The following is a 27,163-nucleotide window of genomic DNA, read 5'->3' as shown; positions in this document are numbered from 1 at the left end:
GAGGAAAAATGGCTCCACAGGAAAAGCCTTTCTCATCACTCAAGGCTATAAAAAGTTGCCCTGACCCAGGTTTTTCCTCGGATGTCTGAGGTCTGCCCTGGATAAATGGAGCTTGGCCATACATAAGGACGAGGAAGAGGGATAATTAGCAAACTGAAGATATTTATAATGCCTTTGCTCTTGCTCTCCTCTCCCTGCAGCCATCCCTGTGCCCCGGGCTGAGCTCTGCACAGACTGGACATTGTGGTGCCTCGGTCAGGCGGCCGCTCTGCCACACGAGGGAAGGAGGGCAGAGCCATCAAAGCTGGGATTGCACAGGGAGCCCTTGTGCAGGGAGCCCTCTGGACTGACCTGGGATCAACTGGGCTCAGCAGGGCTGGGGGGAAGCCTCAAATGGGTGAGATAAATCAGGAAGCCTTGAGGTTTTTGGACAAAACAGTGGAGGAGGAAAAACATGGACACGGCTGCCTGTGCTCAAGGCTGAGGTGGGTTATTTGTCACGTGCAGAGGGATTACAAAGGCTTCTTGTAGGAATTTGGGGTTCAAGGAGATGGGGTGAAGCCTTGTGAGTGCCCTTCCCTTGGAGGGAAAACACTGGGCACGGAGAGCTGGGATAAATCCCTAAAATTCAAATATGCCTCTAAGTGTGGCTGCAGGAAGCCTGATTTTATTATTTATGACATTATTTTTCCTGTGGGTGCTGGAATCTCTGCTTTTCACTCCCACTGTGGGCAGCTCTGTGTCTCCTCAGTCCAGCTTGAGTCCACCCAAATACTTGGAAAGATTTATTTTTATAAACTTTCCATCACATTACAACTTCCCCTCCTTTTTCTGACGCCAAATCACTTTGCTGTGCTCAGTGTTCATATCTACGCACTGCTCACTTTCCTTAAGGTTCATATCCAGGTAATAAGATGATTTCCCCCCCTAAAAAAGGCAAAAAGGGAAGAAATAAGTCTTTCTGCCTCCTGTTCAGCTGGAGAGCAGGAGGTTCCCCTGGCTCCTGGATCCCTGCGTGAGGCTCTTTATCCCCATGTGCTGTTCCACACCCAGCTGGGGGAGACCGGTGGTTCCAGGGAAGACAAGGAACTGAGTCTTGGGGGCTGTAAATCAGAGCTGTGCTTGCAAAGGGCTGTGAAGCAGCACAATCAAATATATGAACTAGAACCAGGCAGATTTATGCCCCAGGCTGAAGGTGCCAGATTTCCTTGGATTTGCTCTGCTGCCACCCAGGTACAACCCGAAGCAGCTCCTCAACAACCCCCTGGCCTTTCAGCTTCCAAGCTCAGCCATGTGCTGCTTGTTTGAATCCTGCTTTCAGCTGGGGTTAAATGCCCAGGGAAGGAGCTGCCAGCTGTGCCAGCTGGGTAGGAAGGGCTCTCCTCTCTGGTGGTGCTCAGAGTACAGTGTGTCGCAGTCACAGAATCATCCAACCATTAAGGTTGGGAAAGACCTTTAAGATCATCAAGTCCAACCATCAACCAGCACCACCACCACGGTCACCACTAAACCATGGCCCCAGGTGCCACATCCACACGTTTTGGAAAACCCCCAGGGGTGGGGACTCCACCCCCTCCCTGGGCAGCCCCTTCCTGTGCTTTACAACCCTTTCCAGGAACAGATTTTTCCTGCTCTCTAAAGTAAACCTCCCCTGGCACAGCTGGAGGCCGTTCCCTCTCCTCCTGTCCCTTGTTCCCTGGGAGCAGAGCCCGACCCCCCCCGGCTCTCCCCTCCTGTCAGGGGGTTGCAGAGCCAGAAGGTCCCCCCTGAGCCTCCTTTTCTCCAGGCTGAGCCCCCCCAGCTCCCTCAGCCGCTCCTGCTGCTCCAGCCCCTTCCCAGCTCCCTTCCCTTCCCTGCACACGCTCCAGCCCCTCTGGGTCCTCCTTGTCCCAAGGACCCCCAAACTGAACACTGTGGGATTCCTTTTCCATTGGCATAGTCATCCTCATGGAGGAGATGCTTTCCTTTGGGCAGGGGCAGAGTTGCTTTATTTTATAGGGAAGAAGGTGGGGGAAATGTATCAATTCCTACAGGCCTTTAAATCCTGGTGTTTTTGTGCTCTGCTCCTGGGTAAGCACTGGGGAGCTCTGTTCTTGGAGGGAAAACCTCAGTAAAGACGTGGTAGATAACTTGGGAAGAGCTCAATAAGCTGGATAGGATGTGCTTCAGGTGAGTTATCCCTGGCAGACAGGAATGGGGAGGCAACACAGCTGCTGGTTTCCATATGGATGAAACTTCCTCACCTTTGGAACATGGAGCTTAGTTAAATCTGATCCTTCCAGCAGCACTTTCCCAGCTTCTAACGTGTTTTTTCATCTCTTCCAGCAATCCCCCACTGAAGGCACCCCTGTGGACGTTCAGCCCCCCTGGGAAGTTCTGGGAGCTCTCTCAGGTGCCAGTGTTAGAAGCCTATAAATGGATGTTTTGGATCCTCCTGGAACACACCCTGGACACCCACAGTGCTGGACTGTGTCCAGCTGTGGTTCTCCACATCTGCCCCCTCACCTGGAAGGGGGTGTTCAGTAGGAGCTGTTGGCCCCAAGCCCTTCTGGATGTCCAGATGGGTCTCCACAATCCTCAGGAAGAGAAACTTGTGTCTTAAAAGCTTTAGGATGGTAACAAAGATGGATGTTGGTTTAGGCTCTCCTGAGGATGGGGGTTCAGAGGTCAGGGTGTCCAGATCCAGCTCTGGAAATCCTTCTTCACCTCTAATTTCAGAGGAAAGCCCGAAGCCTGTTGCACACACACTTAAGGGAGTGCAAAAGGGGGTTGCAGGAACTTCTCTCTCCTGGTCCTCTCTGGGCTGCAGTCCCTGCTCCCCGGGATTGCTGGAGCAGAGCAGTTCTCCCAGCATGGAAGATGGATCTTCCCAGCAGTGCCCCTGGCTGGGCTCATGTCTGCCTGGCCTTGGCCCAGGGGTGATCCTGGCTGAGGTGTCTTCTCTAGGCTGCCCTGGAGAACCTTCTGCTTCTCTCCCCAGTGACCTCCTGCACTGGGGACAGGGAAATGCCACCAAATGCCACCTCCCTGCCCTGCTGCTCTGCCAGAGGTGGCTTCAAGGCTTGGTTCCCACTGGAGATTCCCAGCATGGCAGCAAAGAGGAGCCAACGTGGCCACTGCTTTCCAGATGACCATTAATTTGACACTTGGGCCCATTCCCAGCCCTGGCTGTTAAGAAGGGAAAGGGTGTTGGGAGAGATGGGGTTTTAAAATTCCCAGGCAAAACTGGCTGGAAGTTTTTACCCCTCTTGCCTTCCCCAGGAGGCTACGGGAGTTCTCTCACCCTTCTGACCATCCCAGGGAATCCCATCCCTCCTTTCAAGCTGCAGAGGTGCCCTTTGATTCTCACCTGTGTGGTTGTGCCTCATCAATTTGCTGAGCTGCATTTTCCTCTAAACTTCTTGGGTTTAATTTGATTTTGAGCTGATTAAAATTTCTCTTCTAGAGAACGTCTGCAGCAAAACTGTGCCTGATTTCCCCCCCTTCCAACACCTTTGGATGATGAGCACAAGGGGTTAACTGTATTCTGGCTGCCTGAAAATGAGAATATTAAGAGCAAACAGCAGCAGGGTGGAGAGGAGGAGTATTCCTGCACACTCACTTCAGAGCAGCAAGTGTTATCTTGTTCCTAAACGTGCTTTTGAGTGGGTTGATAGGAAGAATATGGCACTGAGTGAGCACTGAGCCTTGTCAAATAGTGATTTTCAATACAATCTACACGATGGCAGACTAAGGCAGAGCTATTGCCTGTGAAAAGGCTGATTAGAATGCCAGGAAGGGCTTGTTCTGACAACTTCTGGGCTGATCAGAGCTCTTGGGAGGGATGAAATCACGGAACGTGCTGTTCATGGGAGCTCGTGGTCCCCTAAATCAGCCTCGCCCCTCCAGAGCCGAGGGGCAGAGCATAAATGGGCCCAAATCTTCTGAAATGATGGGTTTTCACAGCTGTTCCCTGCCCTTGCCCTGGAATATGTGGTGAATAATGGGCAGAAACGAGTGTCCTTCTCCATGGCCCAGGGAGAACGAGGGTCTCACTGTGCCAGGGCCTGGGGAGCCGTGGGGGGACACAAATTACTGTGGCCCTGAGATTTCTGGCAATTTTATGGCCCAGCCTGAGCCTCGAGGGGGTCGTTTTGTACTTTCAAGTTTTTCCTGCAGAAACATTCGATCCTTTGCTGTGATTTATGAGATTATAAATCTTATCTTAGTCTTTGCAAAGATTATAAATCACAGAAAAGCACTGACTGCAGTAAGGCAGAAAGAACTTCTGGAGGATCCAAGCTGCAGATAAAGTAGGAGAAAATATGGATGGAAGTGCAAAAATAATTGCAACGTGTCCTCTGGTCTCGTGCTGCTCAGAGATGGGAATAGTGGAGGGAAAGGAGGGGGGGAAAGTCCCTATTTTTAGTGTTTGCACTCAAGCGAGGAGCCACTAGATGGCAAGAACACGCTGTCGGCAGCGGGGCTGCACCGGAGCCATGCTCGGAATGGGGAACTCTGGGGAGATCCTGAGCCACGGTTGATGTCTGGACGTCTCTTCCCCGCCCGCCCCGTCTCTGAGCGCACCCCGCTCATCGCTGTGACGTTTGGCTCAGGGCTGATGCGTTTTTAGCATCTTCGCTTGGCAGAGCTGGAGCAAAGCAGGGCTTTGACTTCTCTGCTCAAACGCTCACCTGGGCTGGGAGAAACCTGCCTGTGATGCTGCTTTGTCACAGCCACGGACAGAAAAGGCAGTTTGCTGCCGTCCTGCAGGCTTTGTGTCACCAGTGAAGTGCGAGATGGCTCCCGACTTGGGCAGTGGTCTCAGCAAGTTCAAAACCTCTTCCTGCTCATTCATGGGCTGCCTGATTGTTTCTTCTTTCTTCCTTTCACTGTTTTTTTCTGTCTCAGGGAAGATCCTCCATTTAAATCTCAAAATTGCATCTGGGACAAGATGCAGGTCAGGGGGGCTCCCAGCTCTGCTTTAGGGTCCTGACCATCTCCAGGAGACCTCCTGACTGTCCTGGGTGGCTTTAGCCACTTATACACCCTGTTTATCAAGTTTAGTTCCCTTGAGAGAGGAAAAGAACATCAGCCCAGATCTTCCAACCTTGCCTTTGGATCCAAAATTTCCAGGGCTGAGTGGCACAAAAATACCTGGAGTTTGGTTAAAAGACCCCTTGACCTTAGTAATTTTTTCTGTAGGACCTGTGTTACTCTGGGTGCCCTTCTGTGTGCAGGGAGACACAGCTGGGATCTGCTTTCCCTCTGCAAAGGAGACTCGTGCCTTCATTTTTCCTCCCAAGAGAAATGAATTCCAAAAGGTTCCCCTGAGAGTGCTCCCCAGGCTGGGCTGATCTCTGCCCAGCCCCACATCCCTGGGAAAACAGGCCTGCTCAGGCTTTGAGTTTCTTTCCAGGACCAGCAAGAACAACTAAATTTCCAACATTTCCCGCTGAAGGCACATTCGTTTTCCATGAGGGCAGGTGCTGGTGTGTGGCAGGGAATGCTGCAGCTTTATGTGTTTATAAACTGCTGAAGACGTCTCTGATCAGTGCTTGGAGCTTTTCATTGCCCATAAGTCCCCACTGCTGCACCAGTTTATTGCACCTCGAGCTTTCAGGTGGCTGCTCCTTTTACAGCCCTTAAAGCACCACGTTTCTCTACAGTTTTTTGTCCTTTTATGCACCTCTAGGGATTGGGAATGCAGGTGTTGGCTTAAAGCCACTCGATGATCCTTGTGGGTCCCTTCCAGCTCCGAGAGTTCTGTGGCTCCGTGACTGTGACTTTGGCCAAATGTGAATCAACAGCAACTGGGAGTCACTTCTAAGGGTCTCGACCTGAACTGGGAGTGCCTGGAGGAGGGAATGGGATGCTGGGCATGGCAGGGATGAAGGGATGCTGGGCATGGCAGGGATGAAGGGATGCTGGGCATGGCAGGGATGGAGGGATGCTGGGCATGGCAGGGATGGAGGGATGCTGGGCATGGCAGGGATGAAGGGATGCTGGGCATGGCAGGGATGGAGGGATGCTGGGCATGGCAGGGATGAAGGGATGCTGGGCATGGCAGGGATGAAGGGATGCTGGGCATGGCAGGGATGGAGGGATGCTGGGCATGGCAGGGATGGAGGGATGCTGGGCATGGCAGGGATGAAGGTCTGCATGGCTGGAGTGCTTTGTCATCCCTGGTGTGGCTGCGGGAGAGGGACACAAGGGCAGTGCAGAGCTCCTGGAGCACCAGGGCTGGGGGGAGGGAAGCAAAGCAGCCACGTTTTGGGGACTCTAAGGCTGAGAGGGGGTTGTGGTGCCCCTGGGGAGCAACCTGGCCCTCACAGTGCCACAGGTGGGTCTGTCTGCCCTCGGGCGCTTTTCCATCGAGGAATCTCTGCTGGGCATCCAGCTCACCCTAAACCACCTCTGCCAGCAGCAGCTCCCTGGGAAGTGCAGGAGGGCTGCAGGTATGGATTTAGACTCCTTCTGCCTCCGATCCCTGAAGTGCAAGACCCACTCCTAAAGGTTTCCCCGGCAGGTCCAGCGGCTGCTCCTCTCGCTCGGGTTCCTCTTCCCCCGCAGGGCGGGGACGGAGCCGGGGGAGGCGGCGGGAGTGGCTCTCGGGAGGTGGAAGGTCTGTGTGTGACCCTGGGAACTTCTCATCCTCGTGGCACGGCGGCTTCACCCCGCAGAGCCCCCAGTTCCCCTGGATTGGAGGATCCCCCGGTGTTCCTGCGGAATGGGATCCGGGGCTGCGAGCAGTGGGCGCCACGCTCCTGTTCTTCCTTCTGTTCTTGCTTTGGGAAGGGGGAGCTAAAAAACCCCAGCCTGTCCCGTTGACTTCCTGATGTCTTTTGGTTGGCCACGGGCTCTGCAGCCGTCCCTGGGATGCAGCCGGCAGGGAGGGAGCAGGGAAGCTGAGCAGCTCCGGATGCCTTGGCCCGAAGGCAGCCCCTGGATGCCCTCTGGAGAGAGAGGAGGCACTTTTGGGAAGAAGTCGGAACTCATTCTCCAGTCTCTAATAGTGGGAAGGAAGACGAGGCGGCTGCTTGTGCAGCCCAGGAGGGGTCAGCAGAGCCCAAGGATTGGGAGAGGAGCGGGCAGGGAATGCCTGCGCAGGGCACCAGGAGAAGGGAGATCACAGAGCAGCCACCGCTCTGCACCAGCGTCACCCAGAGCATCGCTGGGACCAACCTCAGCAGCGCAGAGCACGGGGAAGGCCCTGGGAACCACACCAGGACCTCTAGGATGGTTAGGACGAGGACTATCAGTTTTCCAGGGGGAGCTCCCACATCCCTTTAGCCCCCCGATTAAATAATTCAATGATGGGCAAAGAAAATTAATTAGCGGTAATTAATAGCAGAAGCAGCGCTGTACAGGTGGGTGAGAGGGATGCCAAGCCCCAGCAAAGCTTCAAAGGACGCAAATCTCCAGCGCTGGAACATCCAGAGGAGGGGGAGAGAGCCGTGTCCCGCCTGTCCCCCCGCGGGGCGTGGAGCACAAAGGCGGCCTTTTGGTTCCCTTCCCCGCAGAACCGGGACCTGGGAAGAGGCAGCGCCGAGTTCAGCGCCCGAACAGATGGGCCGGGCACGCCAGACCTTCGCACCCGCGCCGCCGAGGGCAGGGGAGTGACACGAACCAGTGGCTAATTAGTAATTAATCAGTGGAGTGTGCGGGGAGCAGGAGGCTGCGGCAGATGACGGGTTGGGGCGGGGGGGCCGCCCCCGGGAAGATGCGGCTCCGGGGGTTGTTCATCTGCCGGGAAAGCAGAGCCGGGATCCGCGGCTCCATCCCCTCCCGGCGCCGCCGGGGGTTCCCAAGGGAGGGATTTTTAGGAGCGGTCCGGGCCCTTCCCACAGCGCCTGGACAAAGGCCCGGGGGTGGTTTGGAGCAACCACCCTCCTGCCACGGCATCCGGCTCGCTCTGGAGCCGTGGGTGAGGATTGGCAGCAGCACAGAAGGAGTTTTCCTTCTTTTTGGTGAAAAATGGCCCCAAAGGCCATGTTTTGGCACAGGAAATGGATAAATATCTCCAGATTTGGCCGTTCAGGTTGAGGCAGGGCCACTGCACAGTGGTGGGAGAAAGTGTCGGAGGTGTTTTGCCCATGTCCAGCTTCCCCTCAGCTGGTGAGATCCGCGGTAGTCAGGATGGAGATGGAAATTTCTCTCTTCCCTGGATGCTGTGGAATATGAAGCTGTGCCAGGGAGGTTCAGGTGGGATCTCAGGAAAAGGTTCTTCCCCCAGAGGGTGGTTGGCACTGACCAGGCTCCCCAGGGCAGTGAGCACAGCACCAAGGCTGCCAAAGCTCCAGGAGGGTTTGGACAATGCTCTGAGGGACAGGGGGGGATTTGTGGGTGCCCTGGGCAGGGTCATGGGTTGGACTCAATCCTTGGGGGTCCCTTCCAGCTCAGGATATTCTGTGGTTCTATGAACATCTTTGGAAATCTCTCTCATTTTCCCCCTCTGATTCCAGCAGCTCATCTGCAAGGAAGGATAACGACCCTCCAAGGCTGGTTCCTGCTCCAAGGCTGGTTCCTGCTCCAAGGCTGGTTCCTGCTCCAAGGCCCTGCTCCAGGCACTCCGGGATGGTGAGGGAGGGATGAAGCAGTACCTGGGTACCCCAACACCCTCTGAGACTCCACTCAGCCCTTTTCCATACGTGGTTTTCCCCTTTTCCATGGGGCTGTGGAGCCCTGTCCTTGCCCTGTGGAGCTTTCCAGGTTAACCTGGAGCCAGCTCAGCTTTTCTTCCGCTCCTCGGGTTTTGATGCTGACGGGCCCCAGGAGGCAGCTTTGCACCTTCCCTGGAGCAGACACAGGGACAATCCAGCGGAAGGGCTGGTGCTGAGAAAGCAAAATGGGCACAAAGGCTGAGAGCAAAAGTGACTGGAGAGCTGAGGGGACTTGTGCTGCCACTGAAGGGACAGAAGTGCCTGATGTGTTTGGACAGGGCTGGGAATGCTGCTGCTGGCTCTGGGGGCCCCTCCTCCAGCTCTGTTCCACCCAAAATTAACTGCTCTCAGTCTTATTGGAGAGGCCAGGCAATTCCAGGTGTTCCCAGCTTTTTGGAAGTCCTGGCAGCTCCCCCAGCCCAGCAGGTAAGGTCCTGAGGGATGAAGTGAGTTTTCCAGATCCCATTTACTGCACCAAGTGGGGGACTCTCCATCTTTCAGGGTTCCAAGCCTTGTACCCATCGCTCTCCTGCCTCTCACTGGCTGTTTCTGGCCTTTCCCTTGGAATTTGGTGCCCTGAATTTGCCTGGGCTTTTTCGGGGGGCAGGAGCAGACCAGGAATGTGTCAAGTCCCTTTTCTCCCCCCATACCAGTTGCTTAGTTCTGGAACCACAAAACCAAGGAATATCCCATCAGCCCGTGCATTTACACCCTCAGTTAATCCAGTCAGTGCTGGGGCCAGGATGAGGAGGCTGCAGCAATGGCCTGAAGTGATGTATTTAACCAACAAAGGCAGTGACCTCGTGGCTCCGCTCTCCTGCTCCCAGTCTGGGCTCTGCTCCCAGTCTGGGCTCTGCTCCCTCCCTGCTGAATCCCAGCGAAGTGCTGGGACTTAATGAAGATGCTGGAAGCAAACAGAGCCCATTGCTCTTTGCCATTCACCTGGATCCTCTGACTCATCTCGGATCTCCCTTCCCTGTGTGTGTTCACTCCACCCCGTGCCCAAAGTTCATGTTTGTGGAAGCTGCTGCAGGCCTCTGCCTGCCCATCCTGCTGGGAATCACCCACCTCCTGCCATCCCTCACCCTCCCAACTCACCCTGACCAGCAGCTGGATGCTGCAACGTGTCGCTTTTTTAGCTCACTGACCCTTTCTTCAAGCTGGATGCTCTGGGAAAAAGGTGGGAACATGGAAAACATCCCCTGCTCCAAAAGGAACCAGAAGGCTGCTGTGTTGGAGGACTTGGGCTGGTTGGAAACACCTGAGCTCCCAGGGAGAAGGGCTGTCAGGCAGCTGTTTGCACATTATTGCTGTTTATTATCTTTAAAGCCAACGCTCCAGAGAGTTCCTTCTCTTGCCTGATGCGGATTAAGGTATTTGCAGCTCCGGGTGATGATAGACTGGCTGCAACATCCCAGTGCCCTCGTGTTCCTGATGGAAACATCAAGGCAGACAGGTCCCTGCTAATGAGCCACCCTGCCCTAACGAGCTCGTGTTTACAGACTTGGGAAAGGAGGGAAAAAAATAGGAGAAAGACAGAAAGTACAACCGTGCATCATCCAGACATGGTTCCCTTTTACAAAGGGCTCGTTTTAGTGTGGCTGCTTTTCCCAGCCATCCCAACCTGCTATTTCAGCCCTCGTTTATCACCCCAAACGAGGAAGGGAGGAAAACAACCCCCCTCCAAAGAAAAAAACAATTAGCTGGAAATGAACCCCTCGTAACGGCTGCATTTTAATTACAAACAAAAAGCTCCAAATAGGCCCATCATGCAGAAATAAAAAAATTGGGATGCTTGGCTTGTTGCAGATGCTTTTCTGTGTGCAAATGGCTGTTATGGCTTCGTCTCTGTTTATTGGGATGCAAAGAAAAGCAGGAGAGCAGCTGTGGAGCCACCCGGGAGGTCTCCCCGTGGCACATCGGGGTCGGTGCGGCTGAACCCTCCCCTCGGCCGAGCCCGGAGAGCTCCGGGGGGGCTGCACGTGGAGGGGGAGAGAGGTGACGTGGGGAGTGGGAATTTGAGCACCCAGTCCCTCTTCCTGGGGGCAAACCCCTGGCAGGAGGGTGGGATTGGATCCTGGGGTGAAAATGAAGTGGGTGAGTTTTGCTGGAGATCTCCTGCCGTGCTGGGAGAGCTCCCGGCTCCAGGTAACAAAATTGGGTGGAACAGGCACGATGATCCCCCCGGGAATGCTGCTTGTGTCTGTAGGGCATCGTTTTCCAAAGGCAGAGCTAATTTAGGCAAGCCTGGGCTTCAGAGCCCACAGAAATTATTCCAGCCTGGAATAATGTGGAATCAAATCCCATCAAATTCTTGTCTGGAGCTCAGAGAACCCTAGGCTGGGGGTGCAGATTGAGAGGGACAAACGTGATGTTTGGGAATGGGAATTTGAGCATCCCACCCCTTGTTCCTGGGGATGAACCCCTGGCAGGACGGTGGGAGTGCAGCCTGTGATGGAAATGAAGTGTGTGTCCCTGGAGAGCTGCACCCTCCCGGCTCCAGGTGCCAAAGCTGGGTGGAGCAGGCAGGAGGATCCCTCGGGAAGGAGCCAAAGCTGGGTGGAGCAGGCAGGAGGATCCCCTGGGAATGGTGTCTGTGTCTGCAGGGCATTGTGTTCCCAGGGCAGAGCTGATCTGGGCAAGCCTGGGGTTCAGAGCCCCCAAAAATCACTTCAACGTCCAGCAGTGTGGAGTCCAATCCCATTAAACTGCAGTGTTATTTTCAGGGATCTGGATTCCGGATGGAGCTGAGAACACTGGTTGGTGTTTGGGATGTCTGGGATTCTCTCCCTGGGAGCTTCTCTCCAGTGCCTGGAATTCTTTTTAACAGGGAGCTGCTGGTTGGTGGGTTCGTGGCTCAGAAGTGACATTTCCAGGCTGGAGCAAAGGGATCACCGGTGGGAATGCTGGAGCCTTGTGTCCATATCCAAGTGAAAGAGAGCAAGGAGGGAGCAGGGAACCCCAATAGCAGGGAACCCCAATAGCAGGAAACCCCAATAGCAGGGACTCCAATAACGAGGCTGGATGTGGCCGGGTTGATGTGTTGCACCATCCTTAATGGTGGAGTGTCTGGAGTGAAATCCATGGATAATAAATCTTCCAGGATGCTCCACATCTGAGCAGAGCAACTGGAAAGGCTGCACCAGAGGCTTTGCAGCTGGGAGTCGACAGCACACTCTGGGAATGGCAGAAAGTTCCAGCCTCAAATGGGATGGGATTCATTCACTGCAAATTCAGTCGATGGAAAATCAGGAGGGCTTCCCTTTAACCTCACTGGCCTTGGGAATTCCCTGTTGATTTGCTGGCCAGGAATTGAGAAACAGGATAAAAGGGAGAATTCATTGTTTTTCCACCTGGTTGATGCAAAGTTTGACCCGTGGTAGGATGGATTTGGATATTTTAGGACTGTTTGCAGCGGGATCAGTGCTCTTTGGTGGTGAAAACGATGCTGCTTTGGGATGGAAATGGTATTTTGGTAAAGTTTCTTCCTTTTTTGGGTGAGGAAAAAAAAAAAAAGGAAAGAGGCTCTTTATCACTGAACCAAGTGATAAAGAACCTGTTTCCAGCCTGAGGTTTTAAATTCTCTCTGTGAATATTTTGACTGTTTTTCTGCCGTATACAGGAAAAAGGAGCCCTTTGCTGGCATTTCATCCTGCTCTTGGCGAGGGAGGCGGATCCGTGGGAGCCTCCCGCAGAACGCGAGGGGGTGACGGGGACACGGGGCCGATGGAAACCTCGTTGTGGGAACTTTAGGGCAAACAAACCCACCCCGAGAGCAGCGGCGGGGCTCGGAAAGCTCAGCCTGAGCTTCTGACGGATCGAATTTGCGTGTCACAGAACTCGCTGAACCGCTATTGTGTGGATTTTTCTAAAGATTCGCAGCCATCAGAGAAATGCAACATAATTCCTACCCTGTTCATCGACCGCCGGCAGCGCGGGGAGTTAACCCGCTCCCTGCCGGGCTGGAGCGCTCCCGCCTCCTCCTCCCAGGGCACTTCACTCCCACCCTGAGTTACTCCCGGCTCAGCTCCTTCCCCGCACCAAAAGCATCTCCATCGATTCATAATTATAGCAGTTTTGTCTCTTCTTTTGGCCTTCCTGCTGCTTTCTCAGCAGCTCTCAGGGACCACAGCGCCCTGTCACGTCCTCCAGCACCTTCTTCCTCCTCACGGGAGAGGAAGAGGAGCAGAGCTGCCTCGGTGTGTGCCGAGCTGCTGCAAGCTCGGGTTGTCCATGGGATGGCTGGGACGGAGCCAGCGTTCCCCTGCTGGGATCCTTCCCGGTGCTGGCTCCTGGCACCGGCCCTAAGCCCTTTATCAGCCGTGCCCACGGTGTCCTCAGGCAGGGCTGAGTCAGCGGCCGGGGCTGAGCCCGTGTCTCGCCTCCTGCCCGCACCTAAGGCAGGAAAAGTGGGATGGAGGGGGCAGAAAATCCTCCTGCGCCCGGAGCTGGAGGTTTAAAAAGCAGATGTGGGGAGGCAGCGTGGAAGGACCCCCGGTGGGGATGCACAATTCCTGTGGGAGCTGGAGGGGTTGGAGGTGATGGACCTATGGAGTGTGATCACTGGGCTGTGAGTGGGATCTGAGCAGCACTAGAAGGGTGGGTGGGGTTGGGGGTTTTTCTGCCACGAGCCCCACATTGGCCTGGCAGGAGATTTCCGTGGCTGTGTTTGTGCTGGGAGCTGGACAGGGGCTGCTGGGCACCATTCCCAGGGGATTATCCCACACGTTCCTCCCAGTTTTGGCACCTGGAACCAGGAGGAAGCAGCTCTCCCTGCACGACAGCAACTCTCTGGCATTTCGTACCACTGGTACCTCCTAAACAGTGAGGAGGTCTCCAAAATCCCTCAGGAAACTGGGCTGGACTAAATCCAGCACTTGTGGCCATGGAGGGGTTGGTGGCTCTGGATCAGCCATGAGGGTGGGGGATGCAGCTCAGAGCAGGTGTGTGAGTCCCTGAGACCTCTCTGGTCTTGTGTCCAGGCTGCTTTGTCCTGGATTTGGGGCCAGGTATGGCCCTGGACAGCCCCAGTGAGCTTTGCAGGCTCAGAGAGGTGAGGAAGGGACCGCAGCATTCCCAGGGCATCAACCAGGGATCACAGCACTCCCAGAGCATCAACCAGGGGCCACAACATCCCTGCAGCTTTAATTGTGGATTGCAGTGTTGATCAGGGATTGCAGCATTCCCATGGGATTAACTCTGGATCACAGCACTAACCAGGGACCATGGCACCTCCACAGTGTTAATGGGGGACCAGAGCATCCCCACATTGTCTGGGGATCACAGCATTCCTGCACCAATAAGTGGGGATCCCAGCATTCCTGCAGCAATAACTTGGGATCGCAGCATCCCTGCAGCATGAACCCAGCTGCTTTCCTGAGCTGTGTTGGAGGGACACAGCCCCTTCCATGGATTCTCTTGGCCACCTCATCCCTGCACATCTCACACTTCATTCCTCCCATGTGTCCTGGGCTGCTCAGGGAGCGGGTGGTCCCCGTGTTTGGCTCTGATGGGTGACAGCCCATGAGGGTGGATGCTCTTCCCGGTCCCCCTCACTCCTGGTCTGCTCTGTTCCATCTCCTCTTATCCAGGCAAGGATGTTCCCGGTGTGTCCACTGCTTAGAGACACTGTAAACTAAGCAGAGATTTAATGAAACAATGAGAACTCAGGAAGATTGTGAGATCCAGAACTAGAAGGACCTGAGGGAGAGGCTTCCCCTCAGCTTGGGATGGGGCTGTTCACTGGGAGATCCCTCAGCCATGGAGAAATCCGGCATCCATCCCGCTATGGTGCCTGCTGTCTCCTTGGGATCACATCCAGCTCGTGTCCTCCTTGCCACCATCCCCAGGGGGGTTTGGTGGGGTGTCCTGTTCCTTGGGATGGATGAAGGAGCTCTCAGGGGCTGGGGGATTCTCTCCTGGGCAGGGTTTGGGTGGGATCTGTGGCGGGTGTTGCCGTTCGCCACCTGAACAGGAGCTGCAAGAGGAGACTGAACTGCAGGGACTTGGAGATATTTCAGTAAGGTCCATGAAAGGCAGCTGGGAAGAGCCCAACTGCTGCTTTTCACCTTGGAATCACTGCCTGGTGCCTTGTGGTTTTGGTCCAAAACCAACTGAGAACCATAAACCCCCCTCTCCTCCTCCTGCAGCTCCCGGAGATTTCCACTCTCCCCCTTTGGCTCTTCTGTAAATAAAAATGAGCTTTATTGATTTTATTTCAGTAACGGAGAAATAATTTGCCTTTGGCCTGAGCTCTCAGGATGCAAAACCCCAGCCAGGAGTGTGTTTCTGGGTCTTTTTTCCTCCTTTTATAGTGCTTCTGATGTGTGTTTATGATGCCAGCGCTGACACATCCTAAACTACAGCGTGGCCATAACCCCCGGAAAAAACTCCCACCGGGATTGAAATAGTGCCTGGCAAATGTTCCCTCCTCGCTGGAGCTTGTGAATCAAAAACCATCAAGGGTTTAAGCCGAGCCTTGTGCCAGGGAGGGAGAACTTAACGCCGGAGTCGGTGCTTATTTTATCACGGTGCTTATTCACTCGCAGCCCTTCTCCCTCCGAACGCCGGCGGGGTTTTAATTAAACACTCATTGGCCAGGCTGTTATTCCAGCTTGGAAAGCCTCCAAACGGCCGTGTTTTTTCCCCAAAACGATCGCAGGGGGATGTGCTCCCCTCCCCCCGTCCTCGGCAAGGTTTGTCTTTGCAAACGCCGCTAATTCGGGGCTGGCGGGACGCCGGCGCTGCGATAGCATCTTTCATTAGCGCTGACCTCCCCGCGCTCCGAGGAGCTGGCTGCCCTTCCCGGAGCGCTTCCCTCTGCCTGCTGCCAGGAAGCAGCCCCCTGGCACCGGGCAGCAGGTCCGGGCCTTGTGCTGAGCCCTGGTTTGTCAGGGTCGGCTTGGGAAGGAGGGAGCGGCTCTGTCTGCACAGCGGGGCTGCTCCTGGTGTGAACTCTGGAGAAAGGCTGAGGTTGGTGCCTCCAGGGGTCACTGGATTAGGTGCAGGAGAGTGAAGAAAGGAGTGGGAGAGGACGGGAAATCTGTCCTCCTCGTGGCTGGGTGGGAGTCGACCTCTCTCACACGACAGGACATGGGGAAACAGCCTCAGGTTGTACCAGGGAAGGTTCAGGTTGGATATTAGGAAAGATTTCTTCACTGAAAGAGTGGTGAAGCGCTGGAATAGCCTTCCCAGGGAAGTGGTGGAGTCACCATCCCTGGCAGCACTCAGAAAACACGTGGATGTTGCACTGGGTGACCTGGTTTGGTGGGCACAGGGTGTTTGCTCAAAGGTTGATGACCTTGGAGATCTTTTCCAGCCTCAATGACTCTCTGATTCCTTGACTTTAAACATCTCATGGAACCTTTCTGATGGCAGCACAACCCCTGGCAGTGTAGATATGTTTGTAGACAACTCTCCAGAGGGTCTGGGAGAAACAAGGACCAGGGGCTGGGAGGTGTCACCTCCCTTCCAGCACCCAAAGCCGCTGCCACGGGTCTTTCTTTCCCTTCCCCTGGCTTTAAATTCCCACCCGGCTCCTCAAGCACTGACACAGCTTTGCTCCTGCTTGTCAGAAACGAGACACTTAATTTGTCAGTTGGCTACGCTTAATATTTCTTTCATGTGTGGCGTCGATTTTCAATGCAGAACGTGTCTGGATAAGCTCGTTTTTCGCTTTTTGGGTCTTTTTTTTTCTCACCCTGCTGTAGCCAAAGCATTGAAGGTAGTTGTGTTTAACTAATAAAAAGAAAAAGATTTTAAAATGCTGGGTTTGCACTTCTTTAATTGCCTCCCAATTGCCATTCACGGGGCGAAGGCAAAGAGAGCGACGAGCAAACAAGGAACGTGTCACTCGCCGGGTTTTTATCATAATCAAAAATGTAAAAATTGAGAATTTGAATCAATGTACATGAAACCGTGTAATTGGCTAAATAAACATGGTGGGGGCAGATAATGGGCCTTCCTGATTAGAAGAAAAATACTGAATTTCATGCCGAGGTTATATTTGGTCGCAGAGCAGCACAGTTTGGTGGTTGCATCATTTTTCGGGGGGAGATGAACCAAGCAGAGGGGGCTGGAGGGCAGTGATGGGTCCAGGCTCTGGTGATGAAGGAGCTCTTTGCTGCAAAGCATTCTTGGGACTGTCTTGAGGGAATTACAAGGATCCAAGGTTGTTAGTGGATGGTGGAATTCGGTTTTCCCAGCTCTCACAAGCCCAGGGCTGGGAGTGTTGGCTCTTCCGGGTGGTCCTGGATGCAGCGGGGGCCTGGCTTGCAGAGGCTGCTCTTGCAGCATGGGAAGAGGCTCCCAAGAGCAGGATCTCCCAGGTAAAGCCCCACCCCAGCTGGATCTATTGTGACCTCTAAGTATTTATCCTACCCTGGACTCACTCGGGGTGGTTTGTATCTCCATGGGGGACTGTGGAGTTCATCAGGATGCACCATGTGCCTTCCACCCCTTTTCCCTGTAAATTGTGGCAGCTTTGCCCAATCAATGAAAATAAAGAATATCTGATGTCTAAGGTGCACTGAAACTGCTCCATGGACCTGTGGGAAGTCCATGGTTGGAAGCTGTTCCAGCAGAAACACGGAGCTGTATGTCAGCACAGCTGGGAATCGACATCTGGCACCCGGTGGTGGTGACAGGAGTTGCCTGGTGATGCCACCACACCTGCCAGCCCTCCCAAGACTCCTCCCCTGCGCTGGTATTTGGGAGCAGAAAACAAACCAGCCAGGCCTGAGTATCGGTTTGCATTTGTCCTTCCCCCTCTGCTTCCCTCAGCCTCAGCAAGAAGTCATTTCCCTGTCAGCCACGAGTCCTGTCCCCCTCAGCCACAGCATTCCCGCAGGTGTTCTCGCTCCAAACCCGCTTGTCCTTCCCTGCAGAACGAGCACAGGATGTCCCCAGGCATCTTTAATCTCCAAAATGCCTCCCCAGGCGAATCCTGTTAATATTGGAGAGTGCAGGAGCGGGGGGAGAGCTGCCCCCCCTCCGTCCTTGGTGTTCATCACTTACCATCAGAATCGGGACGAGGAAAAGCTGCTGGATCTGAGCTTTCAGCCTGGCAGCAAAGGAGTTAAAGGGAAGGTGAAACATTAAACAGAGGCCCCGTGAGAAAGGCAGGATCCTGGGAAAGCTTTTGTGGGGATGAAAAAAATAAGCTGTCACCTGGAAGGGCTCCAGCTCCCACCCAGCCCGGGAATTCTCTGCTCCCCAGCACCCAACCGACAGGGACGGGGATGCCAAAATCTGGGATGCCAATGGGGACAGGAGAGTTCTGCAGGTTGCAAAGGGCTGGGCTGTGCCAGGGCAGCAGCTGGCGTCTGGGTTTTGCCATGGGAGAAGTAGGACTGCGTGAGAGGGAACTGAAGAACAAGGAGTTACATAATAACAATAAAAATAAGGAGGATTTTTTGACTCGTAAAGTTTATCAGCCCAAGCTGGTAAAACAGAGCCACCCTGGGATGCAGGAGGCTGCAGTCCTGGCACAGCAGTGCTGGGATGGTCCTCCTGGGGTTGGAAGAGGTGGCTCCAGGGTGGGAGGAAGAAGCTGGACTGAGGAAGCTTTTAGCCCAGGGAGAGGGAGCATCACCCACCCTCCGGCAGCAGCAGCTCCAGCTGAGGAGCAAAGCTCAGGCAGGGTTAATTAACACAAGGTTTCCTAACTCTGGGTGGGTGCCACTGACCTTCACACAAAGCCCTTGAAGGCAGGAACACGAGGTCTCCAGGCAGTGACCAAATGAAGTAATAAATCCTTTGGGAGCCCTTTAAGAGAACATTAACCCGAGCTTTCCTAAAGCACCCGAGCAGCGGGGAGGGAATTACCCAGGGGAGCTGGGGCAGAAATCACCCAGGGGAGCTGGGGCACAAATTATCCAGGGGAGCTGTGGTTGCCCCATCCCTGGAAGTGTCCATGGCCAGGTTGGATGGGGCTTGGAGCAACCTGGGCTAGTGGGAGGTGTCCCTGCCCATGGCAGGGGGTGAGTTTTAAGGGATGAGCTTTAAGGTCCCTTCCAACCCAAAGCACCCTGGGATTCTCTGATAAATGGTGATACCAGGGGCTGCTCCAGCACTGTCTCTTTATGTACAAGCACTTTACACACGTCCACGACTTCATGCTCATGCTCGTGGCCTGCAGCCACTGAGGAGGCAGATATGGGAGGGGCTTGTCTGTCTGGAGCTGCTTTGGTCCGTGTGGGGCTGACAGATGACTGATGACGAGCTGTTTGAGGGGAAGAAAATGCAATTACCCGAAGTAGGCTTTTGGCAGGACGTGGAGACGATGGAGTGAAGTTGAGGAGACCTGGGAAAAAGGTGATGAAGGACCGTCTGCTCACATCCAGGGCCCTTGTTTGCTTTTGGTTGCCTCCACAGAGCTGCTGTTCATGCAGTAATTAGTGATGTAAAACATGCATCGGGCGCTTTGTTCCCATTAGACTTGGCTACGGTTGGAAATGAGGCGCAGCAGTAGCCCGTGGTTAATTTTACCAAATGTTCTCTTTAATTTCATTTAAAACCAGCTGTCTAGAAATCCATAGTGCCTATTTACATCACGTGCGTATAAATACATAGACAGATATAAATATATATATATATATATATATATAGTTCCATTCTGAGGAGAAGGTAAGGCATAACAAGGCACCGGTAGGAGCAGGGCACCCCCAGCCCCCAAGCTCCAACCCCAGGGGATGTGGGAGATCAAACCTGAAGGCTCCGTGCTGACAGGGCTGACCTTTGGGTGGTACCTCCCTTGAGATCCAACCTCCCTGCCATGTTCCTCCACCCTAAAATCCACCATGTGCTGCGTGTCCATGTCAATATTGAACACCTGGTGCCTGAGCAGCCACTCCGGGGGCAGTGAGCAGCTGGGAGCCTGCAGGGATCCGCGTTTATTTGCATCCAAGCAAACACACCTGTGTTTAAACACCTCTCACCAACGAGCCCGCCCAGCTCCTGCTTTGCTCTTCCTTGTGTCCTCAAGGCTGGGGTTCCTGGCAGTGGCCAAAGGCAGTTTGTTTCCCTGCTCAGTCCCTGTTTGATGGAGGGTGGGGATGACACAGTGCAAAGTGGGCCGGTGGCTTCTCCTCCCGGCTCTGACCATCACGTCACACCTGAGCCACCACTGGTCATCTCACGGGACCAAACCACGGCCGCTCAGACCCGAGTCTGTGCTGTCCCTCCCTGCGGCAGCACCAGCACGGCCGGGAGGAGGCTGCCGTGGGGTGCGGGGAAGGGCCGCAGCTCCTTGGCCCCGAAGCGCGGAGAGACGTGGTCGGCCAGGAAGCGGAGGTGGAGGCGGCGGCCGAGGCAGTGGACCAGGCTGCCCACGGTGATGCACTGGAAGCCGGGCGGGTCGGGCAGGGCGTAGTTGGCACACCGGTACCACAGCCTGGCCCCGGCGCCGCAGCGGTGGACGCTGACGCCGGTGCCGCGCTGCCGCTCGAAGCGGTAGATGAAGCCGTCGGCGCTCACCATCTCGGCCGTCCCGTCCCTGCCACCCACGGCCGGGCCGGCCCTCCAGCTGTCCCGGCGGGGGTCGTAGCGCAGCAGGACGTAGCGCAGGGTGCCCCCGGTGACGTAGATCTCCCCGTGGCACGCCGTGGCCGTGTGGGCCACCGCGAACGTGTCGTGGGGCAGCGGTGCCGCGAAGGCCCAGCGGTCGCACCGGGGGTCGTAGCACTCCACCGTGCACAGGCACTCGCCGCCGATGGCGTACAGGTGCCCGTCCAGGGCGACGAGTTTGCAGCGGGGCCGCGCCTGGTTCAGGGGGCAGATCTCCCTCCAGACGTCGGTCAGGGGGTCATAGCAGAAGACGCGGTTGGAGGGTCTCCGTGCCCGGCCCGCGCCCTCGCAGCCGGACACCACGAAGAGGTAGTTGAACATGCTGCACATGGCGCAGCCCCGGGACAGCACCTTGGGTGGCACGTGGCAGAGGTGGTGCCAGCAGTCCCCTCCCTCGTCGTAGTAGCAGAGGCGGCCGGGGCGGAGGTCGGGCTCCTGCCCGCTGACATCTGCCACCACCACGAACATCTTCCCCTCCATCCTCCGCCGCAGGATCAGCTCCCGCTCGCCGGCGTTGAGGCGGCCGTAGATGGAGGGTGTCCTCAGCACCTGCAGGTAGTTGTCACTCATCACCCTGTAGGCAGCCTCCTGGAGGGCTCTGAGCCCCTGCGCCTTGGCTGTGCTGAGCACCTCGTAGCAGTTCCCCAGGTCCAGGGGGGTGTCTGGTGGCAGCTGGGTGGAGTCAGGACTCACCACCAGTCCTGGCTGGGGGCTTCCAGGTGGTGGTGTTCCAGCTGGAGCTGTGACCCCAAACCCCTCCATGGGCAGCTGGAGGTGGGGGCTGTCGGCAATCTGGAGGATGCTCTTCCTGCGTCCGGGAGACGGTGGCTCAGGGGAGGCCTCTGAGCTCCTCGTGGGTGGTGGGACTGTGGAGGAGGTGGTGGGATCACGTGCTGCCAAAGCTGGGTCCTGCTTCTGGGTTGCAAAGCTCTGCAGCTCTTCATTGACCCGCTCAGAGCTGTGACACCGGGACATTCCCGGAGGGATGTAGGGGAGACACTTCTTCTTCAGCACCGACTCGGAGATGGACTGCACGTAGTAGTCGTAGACTTTGCCTCTGAGCCCGGGGACCGTCCAGTTGTCCCTGTCCTTCCCCTGCCTTTCGGGGATGTAGTTCTCCTCCACCTGGATCTTTGCGACCGAGGAGAAGGAGTAGGAGGTGTCGGACTCTGCATCACTCACTGTCATCAGCAGCCCCAGGTTCGAGGTGACACTGAGGGTCCGGATGGATTCCCTGTTCTCCTTGTTCTCCCTGCTCATGCTTCCACCAGCCAAATCCTTCTCCGTGCTCTGGGAACATCCATCATCTGCCATCTGGGCCTTGGAAATCCCTGGGGAGACCCCGGTGCTTGGGGCAAGTGTTTCCTTCTCGGAATGGCTGCTCAGTGTTTCAGCCACATTCCCAGGGTCATGAGAGCTCGGCTCAGTTCCCAGCTCCATTCCCAGATCATTTCCCAGCTTGCTTCCCGGCTCACTTGCCCACTCACTTCCTGCCTCATTTCTTAGCTTGCTTCCCAACTTGCTTTCCAGATCACTTCCCTGCTCAATTCCTGGCTTAGTTCCCGACTTACTTCCCAGCTTGCTTCCTGGCTTGCTTGCCAGCTTATTTCCTGCCTCATTTCCTAGTTTGTTTCCTGACTTAGTTCCTGACTTACTTCCCAGCTCACTTCCTGACTCATTTCCTAGCTTGTATACCAACATGCTTCCTGGATTATTTCCCGGCTTACTTCCCAGCTTGCTTCCTGGCTCACTTCCCAACTCACTTCCCAACTCGATTTGCAGCTCATTTCCCAACTTGCTTCCTGGCTCAATACCTGGATCACTTCCCTGCTCAATTCCTGGCTTGCCTTCTGACTTACTTCCCAGCTCACATCCCAGCCTGCTTCCCAGCTCCCTCCCCAGCTCCCTTTCCCTCCCGGCGGGACCGAGCCGGGCTGTCCCGCGGGTCAGTCCCTGTTCAGGAACCATCTCCTCTCCCTGCTCCTCCCCGCTCAGCGCCCTTGGATCCCCCCGGAGGGGCGGGAGCCGCGTCCCAGGGATGTTCCCTGGGGCGTCCCCACCACCCCTCCTCACCTCCTCACCCCACACCCTCCTCCGCCGCGGACCCACTGCCCCATCCCCATCTTTATCCCCATCCCCATTCTTATCCCCATCCTTATCCCCATCCCCATCCCCATCCCTGGCCCGGGGAAGGTTTTCCCCGGGCTGTCCCTCGTCAGCCAGCGGGGTTTTGCCCCCGGCGAGCGAGCGGCTCCTGTAGAACCTGAAGGCCAGGGTGAGGAGGAGCAGCGCGGCAGCGGACAGGAGCAGCTTCCCGGCCAGCGGCATGTCGGACTGCCAGGGCACGGCTGCCCGCTGGGGCATTTTTCCATCCCGGGAATGCGGAGCAGCTGATTAATGATTGCCGGGCGAGGCCGAAGTGTGGAGCCGAAGGTTTGGGACAAGGTGACTTTGAGCGGGCAAAGCCGGAGGAGGTTTCTGGACCAGCTTTGTGTGTCTGGGCTGGGCTGGGCTGGGCTCCAGGGAAAGGTGCAGCCCAGAGCAGGTGGCACAGAGCCAGCTTTATGAGCCTGGGAAACAGAGAGGCTCAGGGAAAAGCAACAGGAAGCACAAAGGGAGGAAAAGTATCCCCTCAGAGCAGCCCGAGGTGCCGCCTCCTCATTTCTGCCGCTGTTTGAAAAGGATCACGTAACGGGAGGGGGAAACTGTTGCTGCGGAGAAAAGTTGTTTTGTTTGAAAATGCTTCTCATCCCTCGGTGCAGACACAGGGAAGGGAGGGAGAGCGGCCGGAGCCGGGAGACCTTTGGTCTGACGCCGAGCAGCTGCTCCGCGGGGGCCGGGTGGCGGATCCGGGGCCTCCGTTCGCGGCACGAAGTTAACGAAGGGTGACGGGAAATAGCCCGGAAGCTCCCGGGGTCTCTTGGAGGCCAGCTTGGAAGTGGCAGGGGAATTAAGAGCTGGTGGAAAAGGATCTGGGGGCTTTGAGAGGGATAAAAGCCTGGCACTGAGGAGAAAATAAAGGCAGGAGTTAAACTGTAGCTGGTGGCTGCCGGGATCAGCGACCTGCATCCGTGGGCAGGAGGAGAGGGATGGACCAAGGAAAGAAAACACAAGCATTAGGTTCAGGAAGAGATAAGGGATGGGAAGGGGTGGGAGAGATGTGTGTAGGGTATCCATGGGGACTGGAGTCACCATGGGGAAACTGAGGCAGGAGGATGCCAGGCTGTGCCACACTTGCTTCCTTCTCCCCCTGGGAAGATGTTGACAATGAGCATGGTCTGAATTCCAAAGATTTAGGGGGATTGTTGTCCCTGTTGTCCCCAGGGCAGCCGGGGCCCAGTGCTTGGACTGTGGCAGGGGAGAAAAGGAGGGAGCTTGGGGAATGGCTTTGCTCCCCACCACCGCTGCCTGTGTTGCTGACCCCTGAGTGAGCGGAATTCAAAGGGATAAACTGAATTTCCTTTCCCTGAGGGGAACATCTCACATGCTGAGAGATCCAGAAAGAAACGAGGGAGCAAAGAAACAGCCAAAATGTGGGTGGGGGTGGGTGGAAGCTCCTGTTTCTATGCAGGGACTCACTCCCTGCTCGCTTGGTCCTGACCCGGTGGGATTTTCCTGCAAAATGAACCCAGGTGATGTTATGACAAGCCGGGTGTGATGTGTCCCAGCTGCACAGGTCGTGGGTAGGTGTGGTGGCAGGAGGTCTTGCCACAGGTCTTCCATGGGTGGTGGGTGCTCAGGAGCTCACTGGCAGTGCCCTCCCCCCGCCCCAGAGCAGCTGATCCCCAGCAGCCCCTCAGAGCCCGGGCACTGCCCTTTGGGGTGGGGAGGAGCAGCTGAACCCCCCCGGGGCACGTGTCCCCCCCCAGCACCTGCAAGGGCTGGGAGGGTCCCCTGCCCCTGCTGAGGGGCTGAACTTCCCAGGATGGGTTTGCACAGGGCCCGTGGTGCTGCCAGAGGGGCTGGATGTGTATCTGACTCCAAACCTGCCAGGGATGCTCCTTGGGTGGAGGATCGTGTTCTAAATAGCAAAATATTTATAGATCTATATAAAGAGGGTGGAAAAGAAGCCTTGGTGTAACCTCCCAGTGCTGGATTGGCACTCGGGGACCCCTGTGCACATCCCTGCTGGCAGCAGGGAGAGCCCACCAGCGGCTTCTGGGGGAATGTTTGGGTTGTTGTCACCTTGTGTGGGGAAATGCAGCAATGAAGAGATTGAGGGGAGGAGGATATTTAGACTAAAAGTTGGACTTTGGAGCAGGGATGGTGTGATGTATCCCTTGGATGCATCTGGGGCTCGCACCAGAGGCCAAACCAGCACCAGCCAAACCCACCCAGCCACTCTCCTCCATCCTATTTGGCACAGGGCCCAAAAATCTATCACTGGGGGCTTGGTCTGGCCAAAACCTTGGGAAAAGGGGTGTCCCTCCTACCTGTAAACCCAGAAGGTCCCGAAGCTGAGGGTAACAGGGACATGTATTGAGTCTGGGCACGTGTTTTGGAGCTTGGCTAATTGGCAAAGGGTCTGGCCACCCCCCTGACCCCCGGTTTCTTCGTCTCTCCTGCCGTGGTTTTTATTCTGCAGGAAAACCTACAAAGATCCTGGCATTTGAGAGTTGGGAAGTATGAATTATGCATGTGCTTGGCAGCCCCGTGAACCCCGGCCCGGTAATGAGGTGGGGGAAGCAGGGGAAGCACCAAGCAAAGCTCCCACTGCCTTTCCCAACCCTACTGAGCCAGAGAATCCCTGGTTTTGTGTCCCACACCCTCGTATCCCAAAGAACTCATGGCAGAAATTCAGGTCCAACACATAAACCCCTATTTATCTCTGCCTGTGGGAAGGATGATCGGTGGTGTCGGGGAGCAGGAGAAGCAGCGGTGACGTCTCGGGCACTTGTGACTCTAATTGAATGTAATTACCTCTTCCAAATTTTGCTAAAACCTTTTCAAAGTCCCCTGAAATGAGGGAACATCGATAACGCCGCTCCTTGGGGTTTTCAGCTCTCGTCAGCCCTCAGAAAGGCGCTTAATTTTTTACAAGCTAATCATATCTCTTCGGTAGCTTGTCAGCCGCGGATCTGTCATCTCTCATCAATAATGAAACAACCTGAGCAGCTCTTTTCCCCTCCAGCCTCCTGCATTATTCACTGCCAGGGCCTCAGACAACAGGATGCGTGGTAGGGGGAACCGGGGATTTAATTGTTGTCCTTTGTAATTACCTGGAGGAAGGTGGCTGGGGGTGGGGGAGGCAGGGCTGGCGGGTGGTGGGTGGAGGATGAGAAGGGGTGGGAAGGAGGTGAAGGCAGGGTCCAGCAGGGCGTGGATGGGTTCCTTCGGTGGGCTGGCATCTCTTTGGGCCCCTTGCCTTGGGGGGGATTTGGGAAAGCAGGCGGGACGTCTGCCTGGGATGAGGAGGGGCTCCCAAGTCCCCTGTGCTGATGGGGAGAAGATCCCAACCCATAGATGGGCCCATCCCCGGGGAAGGAGCTGAGCGTCCCAAATTGGGGTGGATTTGGGATGCAGGACCACTGAGCCCACCGTTCCTCTCCCAGCTGCTGGAGGGGAAGGTCACGGCGCTCCCGAAGGGCCACCAAGCAGAGCTGGCCGTGGTGGCACCGCCGCCGCAAAGCAAAGCTCCTCATTTCCACGGTGCCGGGCTAAACCCGCCGCATTTGCATTTAAATGGAGGTTTGGGCGCCTGTAAATCCTCATTGTTTGGAGCGAGGAGGCCTAATGGTTGTCTAATCACGTCAGGATGAGGCCCCTGGAGCATCTCCAATCCAGCGAGCAGGGCGAGAAGCATCCGCCTTGTGGTGGGGGGGCCCTCCTGCCTGCTTCGTCCCGGGGGCGTAAGTTGAGTCACGGAAAGTTCCCCAAAAAATGAAGGTTCCTCTAAAAAAATGAAGATTTTCCTCTCATCCAGGGAGGAACAGTGGAAGCAGCTGAAGAAGAAGCAGGTCTGTAGGGATCTGGATACTCAGATGCTGTTCCTTCGGGATGAAAGTGGAGCTGCTGATCCTCCCACATCCCAGCCAGTCCCAATCCATCCCTGTGTTGCTTCCAGTCCAAATTATAAACTGTGGGCTTTTGTGGCAGGGAAGAAGCTCCTGAGCTGCCGAGTGGTTGTTGGGCTCCTTTGGGGCTGGGAAATCGCTCACAGCGAGGTTGGCAACAGAGCAGGGAAGGGATGGAATCTGCTTAATAATAATTAATCATAATAGTAATAATGATGCTTAGCACTCGTCCGGGGCTTTGGGAAGATGAAGTGCCACACGGCTGCTGGATAATCCTCTAGGATTAGGAGTTCCCAGAGGAAAAGCCAGGGGAGCGCCCCTGGGATCCCTTGGGATCCTTTCCCCCCTGCATCTGCTCTCCAGGGATCCCGGATGCTCTTAGGGTACCACGGGGCAGGAAAACAGGGAAAACTCTGGGTATCCTCCGTAGGCATCCTCCAGCGCTGGGCAGGACTGGGACGAACCCACCTGGGTTTTGCCATCCTGCAGCAGGACTAACGCCCTGCCGGGACTGGGGGCCACGGGAATATTGGGGATCTGTCTGTGCTGGACCGTTATCCGTTTCCATGGAGATGATTAGCCAGGAGGGACGGGGAGGGTGGCACGGAGCAGGGGTGGGTGCAGGCTGGTGCCTGATGGAACCCGCTGCCCGCTCATGTGTGAGCACTGACATTTTGGGTCGGGAGCTGCCTGTCACTTGTGATTCGCCACCAGCCCGGGACGAGTGCTGTGCACGGCCCTGGCTCCCAGCAAAGCCGCTTCCCCCAGCCCAGCCTCAGAGAAGGCCAGTGATCCGCAGCTTTTGGGCTCCCAGCGCTGCCACTCACACGTGTGTGGGCTTGTCCCCAACCTCCCTCACGCTGGGGACACGTGCAGGGCCTTCCCCTGCGGATCTGGAGCATCTTGGTGCAGTGGGAACAGTGTAACCAGATTTTTCCAGGG

General features: G+C 55.8%; 1 protein-coding gene across 1 annotated transcript; it reads right to left on the bottom strand.

The window, feature by feature from the left end:
• Positions 1-19,192: 19,192 nt before the first annotated feature.
• KLHDC7A (kelch domain containing 7A) lies at positions 19,193-23,115 on the bottom strand. Its single transcript, XM_051773482.1, has one exon. The coding sequence runs from the start codon at positions 22,569-22,571 to the stop codon at positions 19,800-19,802; it is 2,772 nt and encodes a 923-aa protein (XP_051629442.1). The 5' UTR covers positions 22,572-23,115; the 3' UTR covers positions 19,193-19,799.
• Between the last annotated feature and the right edge of the window lie 4,048 nt (positions 23,116-27,163).

The sequence above is a fragment of the Manacus candei genome, unplaced genomic scaffold, assembly GCF_025592945.1.
Source record: "Manacus candei isolate 608988 ecotype Guabito, Panama unplaced genomic scaffold, ASM2559294v1 h1tg000169l, whole genome shotgun sequence".
Classification (NCBI taxonomy): Eukaryota; Metazoa; Chordata; class Aves; order Passeriformes; family Pipridae; genus Manacus; species Manacus candei.
Note: the sequence above shows the minus strand (reverse complement) of the source record. Positions and strands in the feature narration are given on the sequence as shown.

Excerpts from the sequence above, each read along its gene's own strand:
- KLHDC7A (XM_051773482.1), bottom strand. The coding sequence starts at position 22,571 with ATGCCCCAGCGGGCAGCCGTGCCCTGGCAGTCCGACATGCCGCTGGCC.